This window comes from Bicyclus anynana, chromosome 3 (assembly GCF_947172395.1).
Source record: "Bicyclus anynana chromosome 3, ilBicAnyn1.1, whole genome shotgun sequence".
Lineage (NCBI taxonomy): Eukaryota > Metazoa > Arthropoda > Insecta > Lepidoptera > Nymphalidae > Bicyclus > Bicyclus anynana.
This window is the reverse complement of record NC_069085.1, coordinates 15,161,794-15,188,109: the sequence shown is the minus strand read 5'-3', so window position 1 is coordinate 15,188,109 and position 26,316 is coordinate 15,161,794. Positions and strand designations below refer to the sequence as shown.

General features: G+C 36.8%; 1 protein-coding gene across 1 annotated transcript in view; it reads left to right on the top strand.

Annotated features, from left to right (window-relative positions):
* Positions 1-678: 678 nt before the first annotated feature.
* The window catches only part of LOC112058530 (protein Wnt-1), a 29,079-nt gene continuing 3,441 nt past the window's right edge, over positions 679-26,316 (top strand). The window contains exons 1-3 of the mRNA XM_024099417.2: positions 679-838; positions 11,240-11,502; positions 24,814-25,112. Coding sequence (XP_023955185.1) covers positions 735-838; positions 11,240-11,502; positions 24,814-25,112 — 666 coding nt within the window. The 5' untranslated portion in view covers positions 679-734. The remainder of the gene's footprint in view (positions 839-11,239; positions 11,503-24,813; positions 25,113-26,316) is intronic.

Genomic DNA, 26,316 nt, shown 5'->3' with positions numbered 1-26,316 from the left:
TGTATTAGTAAACATTTCCATGGATCAAGTTATGCCATTATTCAGCCATTAAGATATGATTGCCCAGTGGATATGACCTCTGGTGGTCAAGTGATAGTTTAATCAGGCACCTTTGAACCTACATTACCTATTTAGACATTATTCAATCCAAAGAGAGATACACATTTTCTAAGATTGTATCTTGGCACTATTCATTGACAATGTTCTCATGATAGACAATACGCGGCAAGTGACTGTGTTATCTCGTTCTAAAGCTTTTGTTCTGCAAGGGCCGGCGCTCCTCGGCCCTATCGATAATGCGTCAATCTAATCACAAAGCATTATCCAATTGCATAAAAATTTCGAGACGTACTCAACATTAATATAAAAATTACAAATGATAGTTCAGTTAGATACTTATGAACCTACGTGACCTAGGGTCTCATAGACACTATTTAATTTAAAAGAGACATGTCTAGATTAGGTACGTCTTTGTACAATTCATTGACAATGTTCTCATGATAGACAATAAGCGGCAAGTGAATGTGTTATCTCGTTCTAAAGCCCTTGTTCTGCAAGGGCCGGCGCTCCTCGGCGCTATCGATAATGCGTCAAACTAATCACAAAGCATTATCAAATTGCATAAAAAAGTCGAGGCGTAGCAGGTAAGGCCTCCCACCCACACGAGCTCCGCCTCGCCACTCGGCCGTCGCAGTCAGACTGTAACGCGCGCTGACCGATTGCGCTCATGCCCCATGTCGGGTCCGCCCATAATGAAGTGGTTGTGCTTGTTTGTGCTGTTTCTGTGTATGAGGTGCGAGGCCAACAAGCCGAGGCGAGGCCGAGGCAGCATGTGGTGGTGAGTTGACCTAACCTGTGATTTTGCATGTTTTTAAATAAAAACTTTTTTGTTTGTAAATCATAATATTACAAAATTTTGTTGCTGTTCCTTAGTCTCGTTAACACTCATTAATACTAAATTATTGATTTAAATATTTTACTTTTGGGTTAAAAATGGGTGGTTTAAAACAACAATAAAATAAGGAAACAGCGGAAAAAATCAACTTAGTTAGGTACATAGTTGTGTGAATTATGTTATTTTATTCAATGTCACATGTCAATTACAAAATAGATACATAAAATTCTTATTCCACTTAACTTTAAATTGAAATATTTACAGGTTAATCATAACAAATGAAAGTAAGTACAAATTCTGACAAGTGCATAAACGTCAGATTCTAATTTTGAAATTATGAATGACATTGACAGTTATTTTTTTTTGATGGGTATGATAACATTAAAATCACACTTTGTGTTCATACAATAAAGTGCAAATTACTTTGGTAAATAAGTGGCAACCGTTTATACTCGTATATTGTTTTTTGTTGTAGTAACTGTACAATAATATTGTCGCATGTAGGTAGACGGTATGTTGTAGTTACCTATTAATCTTGGTAGGTAGATATTAAAATTGTTTTGTAGTACAAGAAAACTATCAAATTTCTATAAGAAAATAATATAAATTACAAGTGTAAGCTGCATTTTCGGTAATAAATACGTAAACAACAGATAACTAAATACGTGCCTATGTAGGTAATATATGAATAAATAACAATTAAGATACTCAAAATACCATATCTGTTTGATTTGCTTTGTTGCTATGCTTGAAAAAGTTCAAATGTTAGATCTACCTAACTATTTATTTAGGTATTTAAGTGTATGGTATGTACCTACCTGATATTATAAAACAATATTTAAATATATAAATATTTGAATTGATAATTTTATCAGCCGTTGATTGATACGGCCTTTCTTAACTAAGAACTTGTTTTTATTAAATAGATCTATTATAAGCATATATTATTATAGCTACCAATACTATAAGTTTTTAAGTCTTTGTACTTAAATTTGAGTTCGTAACTCACTAGCTACGATTTGCACATTCATTTCTAAGCAAAAATTAAAAACAAAATAGAAAACGGCATAAATTCTCATTAACAAAATTGCTAGACTTAGTTCAACTATACATTGTTGGGTCTTACATCCAGTGCAAAAGAGAAGAGATGATTAGCATGTCATTAAAAAGCGCGTAAACATACGCGCGCGAGTTCGCTAATGGTGCTGTTAAAGTTAATGCGCCCTAAAACCCGCGTCTTACGAGCATTATTTGAATTATTGCCCTATAAAGGTGATGATGGTGAGGCATGTTGATTTAAAAATACGTATTCGCTGAAATATGGGTATATAAAACAAAATTTAAAAATGAATATTTAAGTTTGTGCCCTTTGTAATATACCTATATATATTATTGTAAGTATAGTATTAAGTATAATGTATAATAATATATAATAGGTAAGACTGCCTTACACTCGATCATATAAAAGATCTGACAAATATGATCATATTTATTGTCATATTAAGATTATAGTAAAACGATAGTCACAGTTGTTTAAAAATACAACATTATTAACAACTTATTCTATACGTAAGTAAAGTAGGTACTTTCTTTTTTCCTTGCTATTAAATTTACTAATAATAATTATATTAAAATTAAAATTACTAATAATAATTATATTAAAATTAAAATTACTAATAATAATTATATTCTTAATAAAAAGTGGCAAAATTATGGCCTCTTCATTCTTTCTTGTGATGATTTCATAAGGAAGAATGAAGAGGCGCTTCTCATAAAAACTTGTAGAAACATATAGTGAAAGTACCTGTCTTGTATTCCGTACGTGTGACGGACGGCAGTCAAATCTGTATTTGCATACACTATCGCCCGGCTCCTGGTATGCGACAACCCTAATCCCCGTTTCATAGACCTTGACATCCATTAGAATAAAATTATAACTACAACTCAAACATTAAAAAATATAAAAAATTATTCTTTTTTTATATTTTTAAAAAATAACTTAACATTTAAACGTTAACAAAGAAATCATTAAATTCAACAATATCTGATTTTAAAAATAGCAGACTAAACAGAAAATCATAATTAAAATTCAAACTAGATGTTCTGTAATATAAATGTATAAATGTTGTCAATAATAAAATAAATATTAACTTTTATTAATCAGTAAATATTTTTAATTTACTAAATATTATAAATAAAAAATTATGTACCTGCACCTAAATTTTAAATAATGCCAATAAAAATTATAATATAAAAATTTTATAAGAAACATGTTCGTACAATTTGCTGACCTGTAATTGAAAACCAAATAAACACCCCATACTCAGTAATTTATTGCTCAAATATATTTAATTCATTTATTTATGTCATTATCGCTTTTATAGCAGCAGTATATTAAAAGGGTATATTTTAATTACATGAAAATTTAATGTCCATATAAAAATGCTTGAAATTTCACATATTAACCTGTCAACCTTAAATTTTGCGCAATCTTTAATATTCTTAAAGTAGATTTATTTTATATGCCATAATTTTGTACCATGCAATTAGTTTAAATATATTTTAATTTTGTTTCTTTTAAATTTCGTACCATATACACATGCAATAAATATAATTGATATATTTAAAATTTTAACGAAATATAAAATATTTATGAAAGTAATAACTCATTTATTAGGTGGAAAGTTTGCCGACGGAAAGCTCACGTTTGTTAATTTTACTCGAAACATTTTTTATCTATTAGTATATTCTATTTAAAATGTTTTAAATTATTTTACACTTTATTAGCATATTGTTTATACGTACACATTCACAATATTGAATATTTACTGAATCTCCATAATATAAATATTCAAGATAAGCATCGTAGGCCGTCGGAGGTCCGCGATCAATCATCAATATCCACGCATTAAGAGCTGGGCCTTAATAATGATTAATTACTAATATACAGTATATTATTATGTTATAAAAAAAATAAACGCTTTTACAGTACAAAATGAAAAATTAGCGGCAAAAAGAAAAATATAATAAAATTTGTTGGTTTGGAGTTTAGAAGCGACATTTAGTGTATTTTTGATAGATTATTGTAACGCCATCTTGTATATTTTAGAGGTGACAGTATACTTAAAGATAAATGTACCTACCACAAAGATGTCCGATATAACGACATAGATTTGTTTGTGTATTATACCCATATAATAGATACCACTTAAACGCTATACTTACTAAATATAAAATTTGATAAATATGATCTGAGCCGTTTCCAGTATAACGTAATCAAAAACATAAACACTAGATTCTGTTAACTATTTTGAATATATGAAATAAATATTTTTATATAAAATATTATTAGTTTAAGACAAGATGTGAAATTGTTTAAAACGCTTTAAATCCCCGCGACAGTCGCATCCTTGCGCTAATTAAATTATCGCGACAATCGCGGTGGTCTACTGCACCTAATGTACCCACCGCGACTGTTGTTAGTCTAGCCTTCACTTTTTATTGACCATTGACGCACCGAGCATTAGTTACTTTGAAATAAAGCAAAGCGTAATTATCTGTCAGCATTTTACGATTGTATTATGAACGTTGCCTGTTCTAAAAGTTTTTATAACCACTAAACAACTTATCAGCCACTATCAGAGTGAGATACTGTGGCGCGTGCGCATTGCGTTAAATAAATATATCCCGGTTGTTTGTTTAATCAACTAATTACGATATAAACATTAGAATATTCCTTATAATGTTATTAGTAGCTGTTAAATGTCATAGCTTGACATGGTTTTTTTTTGTTAGAAATCGAATCACTACAGTAGTTACAGAAAGGTGAATATTTTAACTTAAACCTAAGTCAATAAATCAGTAAAATTATACTGAAAACTAGTACTCCTGAGTCACTTGTAACCAATATCTGCGATAAATTTGATGTCATCATCTTCTCGACTCTTCAAGCTACGGGTGTGATACTCCTTGCAAAGCTCATTCTGTTGCACGCTAAATGACATCGAGCTTTCTTATAAGTTCAATAATTAACATCCATAGCTCTGCCTGGCTCTGCTTTTTAACTAAAATGATATGCTAGTCAATTTCCTACAGTATCGGATTACAAAAGTTTTACAAAAGAAATTTTTTATTTGCCGTCGGAACTGTAAAAATATTTTGTTGTTTAATTAATTTTGACAAAAATTCCCTAAATCCCTAAATTAGACCTATTTTAGAATTAGGGATTTAGAATCTAGGGATACATTTTAATACTTATAATTTTATCTGTCTTGTCTATGTTCAATTCATTTTATTTGTCTGTTCACGTTCAATCTCAGAAACGGCTAAATGGATTTTTGTGTGATTTTCCAATCTTAACATCGCGTTACTCCGACAAAATGCTTTTTTTAAATGAGCTTAGTCTTATATAATATTTCTCTGCCATTAATACAATAAAACTATTCTTATTTTATCATTAACTAGCTGACGCCGCGCGGTGTCACCCGCGTGGTTCCCGTTCTCGTAAATATACGTGGATAATATATAGCCCATATAGTCTTCCTCGATAAATGGGCTATCTATCTATCTTCCTCGATAAACACTGAAAGATTTTTTCAAATCGGACCAGTAATTCCAGAGATTAGCGCGTTCAAACAAACTCTTCAACTTTATAATATTAGTATAGATAGCTTGCAACCTACGTCAAAAGATAAAAAAAAACTGCAAAAATAGCACAGCTGAGGTAACATCTCTATTAAAAGCGAAACACACATAAGATGAAACACCTCGATCAAACAACATCGCAAAAAAATCGCCACACCTCGGCTAATTGGTATTCACGGCACGTACACCATATTACATTACGTTGGAAATCGCGTGCCGGCGTCATGATACCACTGATAAGGTCTAGCCATCCTTAAAAGAGCTCTGTTGCAAAGCTGAGTTATGGGGGTACCTAAAAATTTATTTCGAAACGAATTTCGCACCGTGTATTTTCCGCTCTGTCATATAAATTGCAAAAAAAAATATTATTTGACACAAACATATTTAGATACTTATAGGAACACTAGGATCATATAAAAGTTATTTTTTTCTGCTCTTTTCTCTTTTTCTTAGATTATTATACCTAATACAATATTGTATGAAATTGCTAAATTATAGCATTATTTTCAACTATTTTATTCCTTTAGTATATATTACGTATATATAATATGCATTGCTCATGAAATATATGGGTAACAGTAGAACGTACTTTAAATTATAAGTTTGGCCGAATTAAATCTTACAGTTAGTGCGCTATAGCATGGTGCGGGAGACAGTTCGTTTCACTCTTGAAAATTTTTCGCGATTACCGATATTACGTATTATGAACGTCGTAAGTCAGTCAGTCTTTAAAATAAATCTGAACCAATGTTTCAGGCGACAAAAAACAAATACCTAAATAAAATACAACGAAATCTGCTTAACGAATCTAAATCTACATACATTTATAACATGGCTACCTACAATAAACTTTAAGATATTTTTATATAAAAAAATCGCAGCTCACGCAGCCTTGGTCCAATAAATACGATATTTTGACGCCTCGTGCGACAACAAATTAAATATTAAACCCCTTATTTGTATGCGGCGAGTGCGAGACGAATCTCGAAGCCACCTACGCTTATGTGGCAGTAAAGGAGGAAAAAATTTCATTACACTTAAATTCATATTTTTTACTAGTGGAAGCCCGCGACTTCGACCGCCCTTAGACCTCTTTCATCCAGCCCTTACAGAAGTATCGCTGTAAAAATTGAGTAATTTCTCCCGTTTTCTCAAGATTTCCTTTCACTGCTCTGCTCCTATTGATAGTAGCGTGATGAAAAGTATACTAGGTATAACCTGCCCAGGAGTATGAAGAATAACCCAATAACCAAGTTTCGTTAAAATCCGTGATTTTTTAAAGAAGAAACCTGTAAAATGAGTTAGTGAGGTTGTAATAGGTAATATCTAGATCTACTGAACTGATTTAGAAAATTCTTTTACCAATAGAAAGCTACGTTATTTCTGAGTATCATAAGACGATATTTTATCCCCGTATTTTTACCGGAACGGGGCGGGTAAAATCATGGGACCTCTGCTAGTAATCTAATAGTATATGGTCCGCAAGGTAATGTTCGTATATTAGTTTCGTCAAATGTTATTGAAACTATTTCCGTCCGTTAACAAATAAAAAGATAAGATGTACGTAATTACAAGTTCTTTAACTTTATTAACAAAAACTAAAAGTTTTTCCCAACGGAAAAGCAGTAAAAGCCGTAACTACATTCACACACAATCATGACATGACTCTTTAAGTAAATTATCTAATAAAAGTATAATTGTTAATTAGTAATGGGTAATTAGTATTTCCTATATCGTTCGCAAATGCCAATTAAAAGTTGAAAGGTACCGAAAACCTCATTAAATGTGAGAAACTTAATTACTCGAAAGGTATTTAGGTGTGAGAGCAATCAACTTGAGGCTCCAATATAAGGCAATTTCAATGGTATCTATATTAATCCTTGTTTTATTAATTCGCCTCTTTGCTTTAATAACGTGATATCTCGAAATTGACATATACGAGAAGTATTTTTTTGTCAAAACTAATGTGTTTTTTTAACTAATTTTAAGATATTAATTGATTATGAAGCACGGCTCAAACTCACGTGATATTAGGTCGGAGTATGCCCGACTAGTTTCGAACCCATACTGGGCCCTTAGTCATGATCGTGATTAGTTTGGATCGTGCCGCGTTGCAAGAACCAGCTCATGACTAAGGGCCCCGTATGGGTTCGAAACTAGTCGGGCATACTCCGACCTAATATCACGTGAGTTTGAGCCGTGTTTCACAATCAATGAATATGAATAACACTCACGATATAAAATAATTTTAAGATACTTCAAAAATATATTCTTTTTTTTTTTTTATATTTATTCTTTACAAGTTAGCCCTTGACTACAATCTCACCTGATGGTAAGTGATGATGCAGTCTAAGATGGAAGCGGGCTAACTTGTTAGGAGGAGGATGAAAATCCACACCCCTTTCGGTTTCTACACGGCATCGTACCGGAACGCTAAATCGCTTGGCGGTACGTCTTTGCCTGTAGAGTGGTAACTAGCCACGGCCGAAGCCTCCCACCAGCCAGACCTGGACAAATTAAGAAAATCTCAATCTGCCCAGCAACATTCGTTTTAACACAAAAAAATAAATTAAAAGTAAAAAAAATACTAAAAAATAATCAAATACAACTTCGCCCGTAAAATAGTCAATTTCGGATTATCAAGTTATCACGTAATTAAGTCCCAAAATTGCATGTTAGTAAGGTATGACTTAGGTCTTATTTGGTTTCGGTAACGGTTGTTAAATTGTAATTTGAATAAAAAGTATACCTAATAACAAAGAAATACTATCGTCAAATGAAGGTAATAGGCATTTTAACTATATTTTTTACCCATCTATTAAAAAATACTTTTACCTAGTTAAAAGTAACAGTTTACCAAGTGTTCACTCCTTATGGGGCAATAGGAACAAGTATGGTAGGTGGATAATTCAATAAAAAGCTCTTGTTTTATCGGTCAAAGCGTAGCTTCGGCAGCGGCTTATGGCAAAGACATACCGCTATGTAACTTTGCGTTCCGCTGCATTTAGCTTTATCCGTTCAGATGCCCGAACAAATATTATCAGGCAAACGATTTTAATATGAGGCTCGTGCAGTAATTATATAGAACTTCTTAATTTAAAGCTTTATGAGTAGACATTTTACAATTTCCTTCCTTAGACAGCGAGTGTAAGTAAAATACCTAAGTATGTGGTCGAAATATTGCATCAGAGTTGAGTACGTACTGTTGTCAAAGGAGAACAATGCAATCAAATTCACTTCTGGGCCGACTAACGGCCTCATAATATGGACCTAGGGTCAACTAGTGGTCGATGAAGTAATGAAGATTGGAGTATCTTACGTATCTTATCTATACTAATATTATAAAGCTGAAGAGTTTGATTGGTTGAACGCGCTAATCTCAGGAACTACTAGTCCGATTTGAAAAATTCTTTCAGTGTTAGATAGCCCATTTATCGAAGAAGATTACAGGCTATATATTATCCCCGTTTTCCTACGGAAACGAGAACCACGCGGGTGAAACTACGCGGTGTCAGCTAGTTGGAGTATACGTGATAGAAATGAGGAAGAAGTATAACCACACTCACCGACATAGCTCAATGAGTCCAAAGCTGATGTGATGGTTGGGGCACATGGTTCGATCTGATGGACGTTTGGGTTCCAAGGTGCTGCAATGGCGACAGTACCGTAGTGAAATTCCTAAAGAAAGGCCTATAGCCAGCAGTGGACTCGGTTGTGATGATGATGATGATAATAATTTTGAATAATTTAATATTCCCATGGTATCATTGGGATGGAAATTTTAATTCTAACCCTACCATCAAATCTTTTACATTAATTCGTACTTGCTTCATAGTAAGAAGTAAAATCAACGTGAACTGTAGTTAAGGTGTATGTACACGCTCAGAGTAAACGTAGACGAATAGCAACTCGGAGTAGAGAGGGACAATATTTGTTATTTTGACACATTCACACAGTCTTTATCGTTGTCCAAACATAACGCTTGCTCGTGAAAGCTATTCATTATTTTCTCCCTCGTGTCTCATATTTGGTTTCCAACAGTGACAAGTGTAGGAACTTAGCGGACGGACAAATATGGACGTCCTTTTGTTCCATATAGAATTAACAATATCAACAAAGTTAAAGGTTTATAAATGTCCGGCCGCTCAGAGATTGCTTTTCAGACAGGTTGTGCGAATGGAACGAATATATTGAATTACAATTGCCTCGGTTTTTTGTCTCTCTCTTAATGTAACATCGCCTGTTCGATCACGACCTGTCAGAAACGCAATTACTGAGCAGCCGGTCTTTAACTTAAAACCATCAGATACCTTTGATTATTATGAAAATTTTCACCTTATGGTTTTATTGTATTTACAAGAGTAGGTACTCAATCAATCAAGAAATTAAATGGTTCATATCAAGAAAGATTGTGTCAACTTATAAGTTAACGAGGTTTTAGAAAGAACTAAAACATAGTTAACTAGTTCAATTTTCTTTTTATAATTAATATTATAACACAAAATTTCTTCAACGGTGCGTAAAAAATGACACTAAATTACCTTCGTCAATGTCTTCCACACTCGAGGTATGTTAACTCAAAACATATCATAGTTTTAAGAGCACGCACGAATTCTCGAAGGAAATGTGAATTTCCGACGAACGGGCTCATATTTACGTAACACTTGACTACAAAGAAAGATAAATAGAGAAGTAATACGATTTCCAGCGCGCACAGCATTTTTTTTTTGTGGACTAACCTTTCATTATGTGTCACATTTCGACTACTACAAGGATGTGAGTATGCTGCGAAATATCCATCTCCTGGTTTAAGACAAAGATTGTCAAATTGGAAGTATTTAAGGAGCAATGTACGTGGTTTTAGTGGATTCCAGAGAGCTCGTTTTCCGTCAATGTGCACACATTAGGCCGAGGCCGAGTCAATAGGACGAGATGTCGATCGGTCTTCGTGTTTACTCGCTCAGCCCTTGAGGATTAATGCGCGACGCAAATATTTATCTAAACGTCTGCGGATTGACAGTTCGGACGTCAATTGTTTGTTGTCTTTACCTTCCCAAATGAGCATTTCATTTCGAGTTGCACCCATTCCCTTAAGTGGCGTTCGGGATTGTTTGCTTTATTTTTTACCAAGTTCTCAGGATCTGCTTGGTGGTGTTTGGCATTGTCTTTCGCGATGGTGACAAAAGTAAATTTAACAAATGTAGACACTGAAAGGCACTTCTTATCTGGCTTATTGTTTGGCGACCGTATTTTGTTACTTATTTTTGACACCTTCGCGTTTAACAGCAGTTGTGAACTTTTGTTTTACATGACTGGAAATTTCATGTTTTATTTGCAAAATATTCGCACTTGATGATACGTCGGAAACGTTAAATTAGAGCTTAGTAATGTATTCATTAAAAGTCGATGGACGTCCACTGCTGGACATAGGTCTCTTGCATGGTTTTCCAAACACTACGGTCTCGAGCCGCCAGCATCCAGCAGCTAGATGTTGTCAGTCCAGCTAATAGGGGGTTGATCAACACAGCACTTTCCAATACGCTGTCGAATTTCCAGCACCTTGAAACCCCAACGTCTATCAACTCGTGCCTTGCATATTGTCACTTCTTCTCGACTCATTGATCTATGCCAGTGACTTGGTTCTTCCAAAGTAAGGACAATATTTAGTAGATAGTAATATTTTAATATTATTTGTTACAGGGGCATAGCAAAGGCAGGCGAACCAAATAACTTATCACCCTTGTCTCCAAGTGTCCTATACATGGACCCGGCTGTTCACGCCACCTTGAGAAGGAAACAGAGAAGGCTAGCGAGGGAGAACCCTGGGGTTCTCGCAGCAATATCCAAGGGAGCCAGCATGGCTGTGGCCGAATGCCAGCATCAGTTCAAATACAGGAGATGGAACTGTTCTACAAGAAATTTTTTGCGAGGGAAGAATCTATTTGGAAAAATTGTTGACAGAGGTAAGAATTAAAATTAAAAACCATTAGGTATCAATATTATGTTTAGCATGTTTCTAATAGCCCACGATACAGTCCTCCTGCTATAAGGATTTGTATCTAAGGCCCACCTCGCTACACCATTGCGGACTGACTGACAATAGGTTAGGTTTAAATCAATATAATAAGTACAATAGCAGGACCCCCAGGACCCTATACAATGAAAGCTAAGTTAGGTTTCGCCATACGCAGTACACTGCAACATTATTAGCCTCCTGTGTTGTAGGACTGTTTGTTGCGTAACGAATTAACGCTTAAGTAACCATAACATTATGTACACGATTTACGTACATTTGAAGGGCCTTAACAGAAGGTTCATAAATTAAGTACACGATAATAATATTACATTTTAATATGAAGATATTATTGAGAATAGAGATTGTTTATCTCAATGACATAAAAATGAACAAAAACAACAGATTTTAATGATGTAGTCAAAAGAATTCCAGTATAAGATGCTTTTAATTTGATAATAATGTATTCAGAATATTGCGTGTTGCCTTTACCTACTGCAGAGCGTATGGCCACAATAAACATAAAATTTTAGTTTTATAAATTGTTTATTATGGATTTAATTAAGAATAAATTTTGATAAAGACTGACAAGTTAATGCCTGAGCCACGATTATCCTTTTTGCAATGAAAAAAAAAACAAGAAGCTTATATATCGAATATGAGAACACGCGTCATTCGTTTGTCTCAATTTTGTCCCAAACAAAAAAAAGACAAAACACCAAAAAGAACTTTAGGAGATAATCTCTAAATACCCATCGAGAATACCACGGAAACAGATTAAGACGCATTGAGATGTTTAAGCGTATTTTAAAAAACACGATCGAAATTTTCCTTTCAATAATGAAATTTTTAAAAGATACAAAAAGGTTCGCTTTTTTGACTACAGTCTACAAGTCCCTAATCCCAGTTAACAAAGAGTGGCTACAAATTAAGTGATATCTTTGGTTGGCAACCCTTTTAAGAGATGTTATCTCGTTCACCGGGAGGGTAGCTCGCCGGGGGCACATATAAAGGGCTCATCAAGATAAAACATCCTGGATCAATTACATGAGACCGAGTGACGTTCCGAATCCCGTTTGTCGATGGCCCTTTATTTATTCCATTATGAAATCATTCCGAATGCCTCACGATAAACGATTTATATTTCATCCGGACAGTGTTTCATATCGATTGGATGTTTTGAATTTGGAATTGAAACTTTTCGATGCAGACTTAATTTCGCTCCGATGCTTCTTAATGGAATAAGTAAACAATGTTCTATTTTTAAAAATATCGAACCACAATAGGCGTTAGTATCGATCCCATTTGACGTGAATGAAGTTGATACTATCGACAGCATTAGGGAGATAAAAATCAGCAAATACGCAACTATGACTAAAAGCCCCGTTGTAGAGAAAGTATGGTGCATATAGTTGGCCAGTTTGATGAAGTGGGTAGGAAGGCTATAATAAAGAGGCGAGATTAAATTTATAAAAGGTGCACTTACGAAAATTAAAATGTTATAACAAGGCTGCGTTCGCCTGCTCTTGACGTCGCTAAAGTGGTGAGGACTCTATTCGGAGAGTGGCAAGGTCGAGAGTGAATCGCACTTGAGTTTCACGGGTGTACAAATTAATTTTGTACCTCAAATCAGGGCTGCCCTATCTCCGGTGTCCGATTTCGATGCTTTGTGCGCGATATGCCTTATTATGAGCCTGCGAACTGCGAACATCTGGTCCGCTCTTCACATTTTTCGCTATTAGCAAAAAAGAGGTCGCATTGTAAATCGAAAGTATCTCGTTTTTTTTGTATGTTTATAACCAAAACAAATGCGATTTGATGCAAACGCAACTTTGGATCGAAATAGAAACAGCTTTGCTCCAGGGGTCACGCATCTTTGGGGTTATCTTTGAAATTAAAAGCTCGATATCTTGGTCTAATTCGATCTCATTTGAAATACGACGATATCTGGAGTCGTTGGTATGTACGTGCCGTGCGCCACGGTTATTGACCCCCCGCTTCTTGCGTTAATGAAAAACGCAAACGCACTCCGTAAATGATGTCTCTATTAACTCACACTTCTCTGTCGAAGTCACAGTTGAAATATAGCTCTCTTAAAAGGTTAAACTTACAACGTTTGGGCGCACGGCTTTCTTTTTGTACCTTTGTTGAGTATCCGAATCGTAATTAACTGCGTGAAATATGAAATAGTAAAAAAAATTAAAAAATTAAATGTGAAAAAAATGTGAATATGAAAATTAATTATTAAAAATTTGAACTTAAAAATAAATATAATCTTATATCTAAAACATAATAAATTGTATTAATCCCATTTACCTATTCATTTCCAAATTAAAGGGACAAGATACAAAGTAAAGACTTATTTTTGATGGGGAATGTTGCCAAAAAACAGAAAAATATTTTATGGAACTGTATATTTCAAACGATTGGTATAAATCACACTATCAAACCTCACGCTAATATATAAATGCGAAAGTTTGTGTGTGTAAGTTTGTTTGTTTGTCCTTTGCGCAGATGCTACTAAAGCGATTTGGCTGAAATTTGGAATGGAATTATATTTTACTCTGGATTAACATATAGGCTACTTTTCATCCCGGAAAATCCTTGGTTCGAGGTATTCGTGAAAAACTAATTCCACGCGGACGAAGTCGGGGGCGTCCGCTAGTATTAAATAATATTAAAATACTTTAAAGTTTGAACTTACCATCAGGCGTGTTTGCATTGCTATTGCTTATATAACAAAAAAAGTATGTCAATTACATTATTTATTGTTCGCTATTATTTTTAGCTGTTAATTAAATACCTACAAAGACTCGAATAACGAATATTTGGAACCCGTCCGAATTTGGCAAAATCATTAGTTACATCATAAATTGGAACGATTTTCAAACAATCGAGTCGACTTATGAGGTCGAGCGAAGGTTGTTGATGCAAATTGAGCAAATTTCGTTAGGTTTTTAAATTACTGAGAAATTCGAGTGATATTCGACAAATTTGACAATTTACTCAATATTTTTAATGAACTTCTTTAAAGAAACGCCTTCTACTTAATAATAATACCTTTTATCTTAACTTACTTAGTGTTTCAAATTAAGTCGCTTCCCGTTTTTACTTACTGAACTGCAATGCATATTTATGCAGTCTCATCAATAGACTTATTGAAGAGGAAGATTTATACATAGATATAGTTAAATAGAAAATGACATGAGTTTCCACACTGAGGAAGTTGGATTCTACATATTAATACATGCAGATAAATTTTTAATTATGCCAAATCTTACTGTAGGATTGGCAGGATTGAAAGATTGAATTTGTTATAAATAAATTTAATTAAGTAAGTATAACATTCAGGCGCATAAATAAATTTCCATCATGGTTCTGCACAAATTATAAACTGACACAAAATTAGAAGTTTAATGAATTTCGTCCGCTATACGACAATCTAGTTTTCATTAATCGGTAGAAACTGGTAACAAATAGCAATCAGATTTAAATGTTTACATTACATTAAGTTTCGTATAAAAATCAGGTTTTCGTCGTCGCCGGCCGGCGGGCTCGGACAAGTTACCACTTGAATGGACCTGTTCATTCACTAAATCAAAGAGAATAGTTTTAGAGCCAAGCGATTAGCTCCGTCTTATTTATGTAAGTAGAATAATGTAAATTGCTGAGACAGAACCAATTAAGACGATAAAGTTCATTAATGCGAGACCAGCAATTACTCAGATGCTGTTTTTTTCTCCATCCCCACGTGAACATGATCGGGGCAATAAAATAATTATACACTGACAATCGTGAACAGAAACGCCTAGAGCAAGTATAAATATTGATCTCCGTTTCAACGCGAACTATCGCAAAGCGCATGTAGCGTTTTTCTAAATTAAAAGCCAGATATTGCACGGCGGACCACCGCGCCGTCGCAATAATTTCGCTCGGCAAAAAGAGCAAAACTCAATACTCGTACATAATTTATGTTATATGCGTGTGCATTTAGAGCATATTACTTTATTAAGGGCAAGCAGGGCGGGCGAATCTCGCGGGCCTATATTACAGGCCGGCTGCAAATATCTGCCGATAAACTTTTTTAATACATTGCAATTACGTTCATTTGAGGAACGCATAAAAACGGACGAGCGATCGCGGCGGGAGCTCCATACAACGCAACTCATTAAGAAAAAAAAAATCGTAAATATGATTTCGAATCGCTCCAAGTCGAGCACCGAAATCTTTGAATAGGGTTTGCTCGCCATAATTACAGTTTCGCCGGACAAAGCCCCCCCGGCCGGGGCGGCTATAATTACTAATATACACGTCGACACGCCATTGACGATTGACGCGACATCTTCATTTCATTGTGGTGTAAACCTCAAGGATCGCATTAACACGGACGATGACAACGGCACAATAGTGCTATCTTTATAGAACGGGTCATTGTTGACCCGAGAATAGAAAAATATATGGGCCGGAGCCCCGCTGCGCGGACGCGGCGCCCCGCGGCGAGGTTTGCGCGGCCGGAACGCACGCTACGGAAGCCCGTTTACACCTATCGCAGCTTCTAATGGCAGGTAACGCGCCCAATAAAACGACCTCTCTCAAAATATTTCCTGTTTTGAAGGTTTCGTCTCTTAGCCCCCGAGATTCCATCGTCGTGGGTGGATAAAAGGTATAAAACGATCCGCACCGAAAATAAAACGGATATAAAATGTCTTCGACGAAATATTTAATGCTCAATTAGATAAGCGTTTTGTGTTTTGTGGAGTTTGAATTGTTTTTAAGTAAGGCGATTTGTGATTGAAAAAGGACGAAGTGAATTTTATATCTGCCTAATAAATGTCAGTGTGGCATTATTTTTACAAAACGATTCGCGATTGAGACGTATTATTTATGGGCGTACGGAGGTTGCTTTTTGAAAAGAAATTATTTTCGGTGTTTTTTCGCTGAGTTTGAAAACAAACGTCTTTGTCCGTTACGTGAATGGGTGCTCGGAGAGGTGGCTGGTAGCGAGTGGTAGCCCCGCGCTTTGTGCCACTCACAATGAGTGATATATGAGCGACGTAGTTCTGAATTGTCACAGCGAAGCCTCGCTCTGGGGATTCAATGTGAAATTATCACCGTACACGGCATAACGAAAATGAATTATAGCTTTTATGGCTCTTTTCTCGTTGCGCCTTTGCAGCGAAAATTAGCTTCGCTACTCAACTATTTCTGTTGTGTGTTTCTTGATAACTAAGTTGAGCTTATTCTATTACTAAGGCTGTTGTTCCATCACAATAAATAACATTTAACTATTACCGTTTACTTCGTCAATAGCTCGATTATTGTCTTGAATATTCGAAATCTTTCATTAGTATTTTCTGTAATACTTTACTTTGTGATGTCAATGAGCATGGGCTTTAACAAATTGAATAGAGAGACGTTATGTCTATCTTGGAGCATCATTTGTTCCAAACAAAAAAATAATTGATATACACAAAACCGCCATCATTTTCTCGTAAAATAACGTAAAACACTAATAAATGACTTCATTAGTGTCGATGGCCGTCCTCAATAGGTCGTCGTCTAAACCGGCTGGACGACACGATATAAAACGGGTGATTTATGGTTGTTTTGAGTAATTACATCTCATCAAATTTGAATAATGCGAGTTGCCATAAATAACGCGTTACGAGAGGCGAGACGCGCGAAATCGTCATAAGTCAATCTCACAAATTAATCTCTCGAAAACAGCTACGTGACGGCTTAATGTTAAAGGGAGCATATTTAATTAGTGCATTCAATTCGAATTATTTAATGGTGTTCCCAGTGAGGCCAGGTGTTCATCAAATGTCAACAGTGATTAAGTTTTATTTTACGGGGCGGGCGAGAGGCCGCCACGTAGGATTTACGAGTTTTTGACTTTTATAAATTCAACGCCTCGCCTTAACTGCCAATCCGGCGGGATGGAATTATCGCTCGCTGCTCGCTGTGAACCGACTCCGGGACCATTTATTATCAGCACAGATAATCCACCGACAGCACTTTATTATCAGTTATAATAATAATTTACTTTTATAGATTCACATTACTCATGTTTGTTCTTATTTGACTGCGGTTTGATGCTGGGGAATTGCCCCAATAAAATAATAGCTCGCCTCAATCATTGTGAACGCTTTATGCTTAGCTGATGATTATTCTGAATGGCACAAAGAATTACATTAATAATATAGCGTACAACATTTATTATGCATTGTTGGTCGGTGGGCCTGGAAGTCGAAGAACTAGGTTAGAGTCGTGGATGGGAATACGAAATATTGTTATAGATTTAATTTAAAAAGTAAGTTTAAAAGTCTCTAATATGTAAAATTCTCGTGTCGCGGCTTTTGTTACCAAACTTCTCCGAAACGGCTGGACCGACTTTAATAAAATTTTGTGTGCAGATCGGGTAGGTCTGAGAATCGGCCCCCTTTTCATAACCCTTTTACATACCCCAAATGATAATAGGGATGGTCCACCCCAAAATTTTGATTGACAATATTGCATGGGAGGCTTCGGCTGTGGCTAGTTCGTCCGTGCCATCCGACCAGCAAAGACGTACCGCCGTGCGATTTAGCGTTCGGTGCGATGTCGTGTAGAAATCGAAAGGGGTGTAGATTTTCATCCTCCTCCACCAAGTTAGCCCGTTTCCATTTTATTTTGTATTATCACTTACCATCAGGTGAGATTGTAGTCAAGGGCTAACTTGTAAAGAATATATTATAGCACAGTCATTCAACTAGTAATACTGAAGCCATTATAACCAGCACGACTAACCCTTATTGTTAACTCCAGTGTTATTTGTATTACAGGCTTACGCGCGCTCGATGTCAGATTAACATTGTTCGCGTAGTTAATTAGGCATGTAGATGGAATTTACATTTTATTTAATACCGTGACTAATACGGCTCAAATAAAACATCTTTTGAATCTGTCATAATTTTTCTACGTCGCGATTCGTTCGCGAAACGCGACAAACCTCTTTGTTCAGGGGAAATCGATGGTTGTGCAAGTTCGAGGAATATATTATTTAATTATTTATACAATGATAGGCGATTCGTCCCGGCTTCTCGCAACCGGTTTCGTTTATTGTAATGACAACCTTACGCAGTAACTCTATGTATGTTGCTGAAAACTTTAATAAAATTCGCTTTGACCTTTTATTATATACTTACCCAAGTGGGGTTTAGAGCAAAATCTTATATACTCGTATTACTGATACCGTTAATCTTTTAAAATTCAAGACAAGGTTTATTGGCTTGGGCATTAAAGCGTTACAAAACAATGAACTCATTTTCGCAGTTACTTGCGTACCAGCGGTTTCACCCATCTAATTCCCATTCCTGTGAAAAGACGGCGATGAGATATAGCCATATGTATTGTGTGCCTATGTTACTTGATGCTAATGTAGCTTTCCGTTGGTGGAAAATGTGTTTCATAGTTCCTGAACTTGTGTACAAAATTGATACTCCCTAGTACATTTATCCATTCCACTTACAAAATAGTAGAATAACAAAGAGTTATAAACGATCATGTTGGACGGGTTAGTTTCGTTCGTGAATCATTTAAACAGAAGATTAATAAACATATCGGGGCAATTAAAATTGATATTCCGGTTGTTATTTATGTCCGTAATTGGTAAGGTAATGGCGTTCCGTTATGTCATAGCCGGAGATGGAGTAAAAGTAGCGAAATAAAAATCTCGGTGGGCGTACCTATACATGTGTGACATGTGTGTGATAAGTAGCAGCGACAGTGATTGTACCATTATTTTGTGGTAGAGGAAACATCTCGAGCAGGTCCCAGGACTTGTGACCTAGGGAGTAGGTTTAAATCCTTAAAGATCCTTTCAGAATGCGTAGACACTCACCCTCCCTGTCGAACATATTCTCCATGCCCACACTAAACAATTTATGATCAATGATTATAACACAAAACATTGTTGCACCAAGACACTAACGCGACTGGCAGCATGACGGTGTCTACGCTGCCTAACAAACAACTGAGCTAAAGTCATCAAATAGGTACTCTTATTTATACCAACACTGATATCTCCCCTCCACAATAACATAAATAATGAATAATACCCCCCCCGTAATCGAGGAACTTTTAACAAATGTTTTAGACGAAGATCTTGCGTTCTAAGGTATTGTAAAATATTATCTAGAAACATATAGAAAACAAAATATAGCTGCCATTATTGTAATCAAAAAAAATCAGATGAATATCTTGATTTAACATTTAATTTTTTTTCAATCTACGTTCATGAAAAATTTAAGACCCTTTTAAATTTTGTAACATTTAAATCTGATTTTAGTGATACATACCATTCTACAGTATGACACCGTTCTACAATATGTATCACTAAAAGAAATTTCGCATGCTCTTAGATAGCCGTGACCAGGTGTGTCAACTGATATCTCAGTTACGGAGAAGCGTTCGCAGCACGTGGTAGAGCCACCTGGCTGTATAAACTGGCACCCCGCCGCCGTCTGACTCATGGCCCCCGACATCCGTGAATGTATCACTTGTGATGCCTATAAAATTAGCCGCTAAATACATTAGAATATTTATATACACGACGTTTGATTATTTAGTAAAAGTTACTTTGAAGTTGATAAGCACTAAATATTAAATTCTGAATTAGAACTGAATATATGAATTTCATACATTACTTTCTTCTAAAAAGAATTTCATACATTACTTGCTTTATCTCATGAAATACATATATGTACCAATAAGTATCGTCGCTTTAGTTTGGTTGAGTTCTTATACTATATCCTCATTTGATTAAAATTACAGGATTTTGAATAAGTTTTAAAAACTTAAAAAAAAACAATTTTACTTTTAATTTGTCGGGTTTGTATTAGTAAGTCTCGCGTAGAAGATAATCCACTGGTTGAATAAAGCAGCCCTCTTCCAGGTTTACTGTGCAAACCAAAAACGCAAATGAGTGGTTTATCTCCGATTGCATCGTCACTTAACATCAGACGAGATTGCAGCTAACGTCATTTTCATCATCATCATTATTAGCCGATGGACATCCACTGCTGGACATAGGCCTCTTGTATTGTCCTCCAAGCACAACGGTCTCGAGCCGCCAGCATCCAGCGCCTCCCTGCAACCCGCTTATTATCCGCGGTCATCCTAGTGGGGGAGTCAACCAACACTGCGCTTTCCGGTGCGGGGTCGCCATTCCTTGGGATCCCAACGTCCGTCGGCTTTTTTAACTATGTGGCCTGCCCTTTGCCACTTCAGCTTCGCGACTCGCTGAGCTATGTCGGTGACTTTGCTTCGTCTGCGGATCTCCTCATTTCTGATTCGATCACGCAGAGAAACTCCAACGCAGATAACATGTCGTGAAATAAAAATAAAATAACTGTACAACAACAAACAGGTAGTTGCATCACGCATCGTCTTAGGTGGGCCCTACACTAATGGAAAATACGCTTATAAAATACGAATTTAAAAACGTAATAAGCAATATATTAGTTGCTTTATAATATGTGAAACGGCCCCAGACTCCACGCCATCGGTATTAAGGACTCAATAAGCAAATGAAATCATTTTTTTATTGAGTTGTCATCGTGTTCCCTATATAAATTACGGCGCAACGTAGGCCCCGTTTCGTTTTTTGTTTCGCTTTGGGACGTTACACTGGGAGTTTTTTATTCAGCAATTACTTGAGACGTTCGACCGGGAATTTTAATGTCAATTTCGCCATCATTCATTTGTATCGGATTTATTATTTTGTTTCGAATATTCTTTAGCCGCAATATCATTGTACGAAAGTAACTCTTTAAGAATATTTGATACAATTCCACGTCGGATGGAAAATAACACTGATGTTTATTACGATTGGTATAAAAATAGATTCAACATCACTACCATCATCATATCAGTCGATGGAAATCCACTGCAGGACATAGGACTTCCAATCATTACGATACTGAGCCGCCTGCATCTAGCGGCTTCCTGCAATCCGCTTGATGTCAGTCAGACTAGTGGAGGGTTGACCAACCAGCACTTCGGGAGCCCAACGTCCATCGGCTTTTTGAACTATGTGCCCCGCCCATTGCCACTTCAGCTTTACGCTGAGATATGTCAGTGGTTTTGGTTCTTCTGCAGAACTTATCATTTCTGATTCGATCACGCAGAGAATAATTAACATACGAGCGAAAAACAGTTAAATAATGCCACATCCAGATCGTGTATATCTTTGTAAATCAATGTCAAGTCAAGTATTTAATAACACTGTTATTTTATTCGTGAGCTATTTGGGCCATATTTTAATTCGTTTACTTTTTATAGTGTTAGCTAATACGATACCTTTATAATTATGATTAATGCTAATAGACAGTCGGACTACTTTCGGTTTTAATCAGAGCCATCTCATCTGACCTTGACGCTGAGCCTCCGATGACTCAACTCTGAATAGTCTACCGTGTTTGTTGTAATATTAAGCTGTAGAGCTTGTTTGTTCTAAAAAACCTTTTGGACTTTCACTGTTTTATGGTAGCATTGGAGCGAGAATATAATTTACTGTACGAGTTTTGATTGTGAAGCGATATTAGACTCTTTCCGCACTACATCTGTTTCGAGAAACTGAATTGAAAACGATTTGTTGAACGTTGTGGAAAATAAAAACGAAATCCAGACATAGAGCGAAAGTCACAACCTAGCCAGCGGCGTGCATTAGGTTTTTACTAGAATATGCATTATACATAATTCTAAAAAAATGGAATAATACTTACAGGTTCAATAATAATTTATTTATGTATTTGCATAAAGATGTGTTACAAACAGTGTATATAAAATAAGGCAGTGCATTTTTACATCTACGAGTATGAAATGCATGCCATTTCTAGAGACCTATTAATCTATTGTAGATAAGTTGGTACCTATAGGAACGGTGATTTAGGTATTCAAAATAGAATAAGTAGTACAGGTCGCGCCAATCTTCGAGTCCTCTTTGAACACGAGGTGTGTGGTTGGGCGGTAAACGAAAACATGTCGCAGCCGAGTTAATAGTAGCTGCACAGATTCGCGTGTAGCAATATCAGACAGGACTCGAAAATTGGCGCGACTTATACCGATACTACCAAGGAACACCAAATATTACTATTATTACATTAGTAGGGTACTAAAGTCGTGAATAGTGATGTCCTGTCAGCACTTCGAATATTTGTGGCACTCAAATTAAATTGATTAAGTGATCAAGCACCTACTGACTCAAGTAGTTCACTACGATGAAACATATCAATGTCGCGACTCTCGATAATCTCCGATCACTCGCGATAAGGCAATCTTTATCGATACGCACTAATCGATAAAGAATACTCGGCCATATCGATATAAGAGATTCGTTGCGCGCGCCAGTACCACTTGTAATGATCAGATTTATAATCTCCCGGGTAGGTAAGAGGCAGTTCTTTTATTTTCAATCGTCGAGATATACCCTCTCTCTTTTAATTGTATTTTATGAGTATTTGATTCTAATGCCGGGCCATTAATTATTTATAGTATTCGATACGGGATGAGAGTATCGATTTATGTATTCGTTTGGGAGATGAATGGAGGCATCGATCCTTTTGTCCGGTTATCGAGTTCTTGAGATAATTACCGGGCATTACTGCAATACGGCTTATTCAATATCGACGCGTGGGGATTAATGTCGAGTCATTAATTGATATTAATTTTGCACTGAATACTTGAAATGGCGATGGAGGTTTAAGGGTCCGCACGTTTAACTTTAATTATATTAAAACTTGGTTATGTACTTGTTTTTAAAGCGGTGACAGCAATTGGTTAAGACTTGGACTTTTGTTCTGAAGATGGAGCAATCTATTCCATTTATTTGTACTTTGCAGAGTAATTTTTATATTAAATAGATGTGTCTCCAATATTGACTGGTGGAAAGCTATGTGGAGAGCACTTGCCTAGTTATGTATACGTTATTGTGCTGCGTTTTTGTTGGAGTTGGGACGTTGGCGGTGTTAGTACATCCCTGTGCCTCGGAGAGCACGTAAAGCCGTCGGTTCTACGTCTGATTTTTGGTGTCGTGTCAGTCTGTTATCCTATCGGACTGTGAGAGTGAGGGAATAGAGAAGGCACATGTGCTTGCGCTCATACTTATGCATTATTATATCTCATTATATCTCTCGCGTAGGTACAGATTGGTCGCCGTGAAATAACTAAGCAAACTATCTTGAGTCAACTAATTGTTCTCCAGATGCGTAAAGCCCGCCAATCCACATTTCGCCAGCGTGGTGGAATATGTCCTAACCCTTCTCATTCTGAGCTGGGACACTGAGTTTTATCAATAAAGGTCCATCTCCATTATCCTCATTATAATAATCAACAAATGCTGTGTAATCGTGTCCCTAAATCAGTTTTATTTGAATACCAAACGCATTAGAAACTCAATTCTTTTTATATTTTACTCGCCCTAAGCCATAATAAAATTTGATTAAAATATGGGTGCCCCATACCCTGGTACGAATTAATTATGTGGATACCAAACATGCCTGCGCAAAATACCATAAACCTTGTATTCTTATTACAAAAACAACCATATTAAGTCAGCAGCAAGGTTTACCTGCATTTTACAAGTTAATAGCAGTCTATAATGTCGAATATCTTAAGGCTACCTTTGAAGAAAAATATAAGAAGGATACTTTTTTACTCAATTGACGGCCTCCGTGGCGCAGTGGTATGGATGGTGGATTTACGGAGGTCCTGGGTTCAATCCCCGTCTGGGCTGATTGAGGTTTTCTTAATTGGTCCAGGTCAGTCTGGTTCTGGGAGGCTTCGGCCTCGGCTAGTTATCACCTTACCGAAAAAGACGCACCGCTAAGCGATTTAGCGTTCCGGTACAGTGCCGTGTAGAAACAGAAATGGATGTGGATTTTCATTCTACGTCTAACAAGTTAGTCCGCTTCCATCTTAGATTGCATCATTAGTTAGGTACCATGAGGTGAGATTGCAGTCAAGGGCTCAACTTGTAAAAAAGTCATCAAAATACATTGATTATATTTTTTTTGGGGAATAATCGTCATACCTTTTAAATATGACCAATACTCTGTTAGGTAGAAAGTCTGTGTTAGAAGTGGCGACTGATGTTGTACTGCACCCACGTACGACAATAATCCTGCGAGCGGGGATCAAACCACGAGCCTTCGGTGATGAGTCCCTTTACTGTCGAGCGAGGCCTCATCGATGATGATATTAATTTGTTTGTTTGTCATAGGTTGCCGTGAAACCGCCTTCATCTACGCCATCACAAGCGCGGGGGTGACGCACGCGGTGTCGCGCGCATGCGCCGAAGGTTCCATCGAGTCCTGCACGTGCGACTATTCTCATGTGGACCGTTCGCCGCACCGCGCGCGCGCCGCCGCCGCCGCCAACGTGAGGGTCTGGAAATGGGGCGGGTGCAGCGACAACATCGGCTTCGGCTTCAAGTTCAGCCGAGAGTTCGTTGACACCGGGGAAAGGGGCAAGACGCTTAGGGAGAAGATGAACTTGCACAACAATGAGGCTGGCAGAATGGTGAGTATCATCATTATTGACAGCCCTTTTACAAAGTCAAGCCCCGTCTTTGAAGGAAGAGAGATACGAAGCTTAGAACCACAATGTCCCACTTCAGGGTCGAGTCGCCCAAGCTGTTTTGCAGACTCAGGGTGGTGCTGTTTAATGATCAATTTCAATTGTTAATGATAATGACCAGAACCGACTGCTTATGGTTCTCTTGGACGCACGAGGGTGTAGTTCCACCAACATCCCTTTTCTAGGCTGATATATTTGCTAGAAATAAAAGCTGTGTATTTACTTGAAGTCAAGCCTGATGGAATATAAAGATTAGGTGCACTTACCAATAGCCACTAACCAAGCTGCCTAAAAGTTTGTGAGCCCGTGGGCTCCTACTAAAAGTAGGCAATAATGCGTTTGGATGGTAATATGTTACAACAAATCAAACTCCATAGTTGCTAACCATAGAGGCATGGACTGATAAATATTTAGCTTTTATAAGTAGAAGAAACTCTGATCAACGCAGGCTCTCTCTATTACGATACGTCGCCGCTCGTCCAATCGCCACTTGCGGTACGTCGCATGATAAATAAAACAATCCGAGTGGCCGTCGCTTACTTGTCATCGCACTGTTTACACTACCATTACGGGTGACGATCGATTGTCAGCCACTTGACGTGTCGAGTCTAAAATTAATTATGCGTCAGACGGCTCGGCCCATTGCGCGACACTGCACAGGCACCCATTCGTTGCGCCCGCGCCTCTCCCTCCCACTGCACACCCACATTTGCATACCCGCTGTACGCACCTACCTAAAATCCATCAAAAAGGGACTTCAGTCTCGCCACCCGAACACATCATTAACTGAGCCGCTTAATTCCTGTCACGACAGACGCACTGGGTGTCCAGTTGTCCACCTGATGAATATTCACAACATTCCATCGATTGCTTAACACATATTTAAACACTAGCCTGTAAAACGCTCCATCTACATGAGAATAAAAAATCTCTCAACCATTTTCTAGGAAACGTTCCAGAGCGTATACACTCGTTGTATAGGAAAATATTTACTGTCTCCGTCCTCGCGTCATTTATCTACCTTCTTAGAATGATGAATGTATCTAGAGCATGATTTATGATCGGTCCACGCGCGGTGACGACCGGCCCACCTCCTCACGATTTGTAACAATTTGCTCGATCGTAAGATGCGATCGATGAAGTGCGC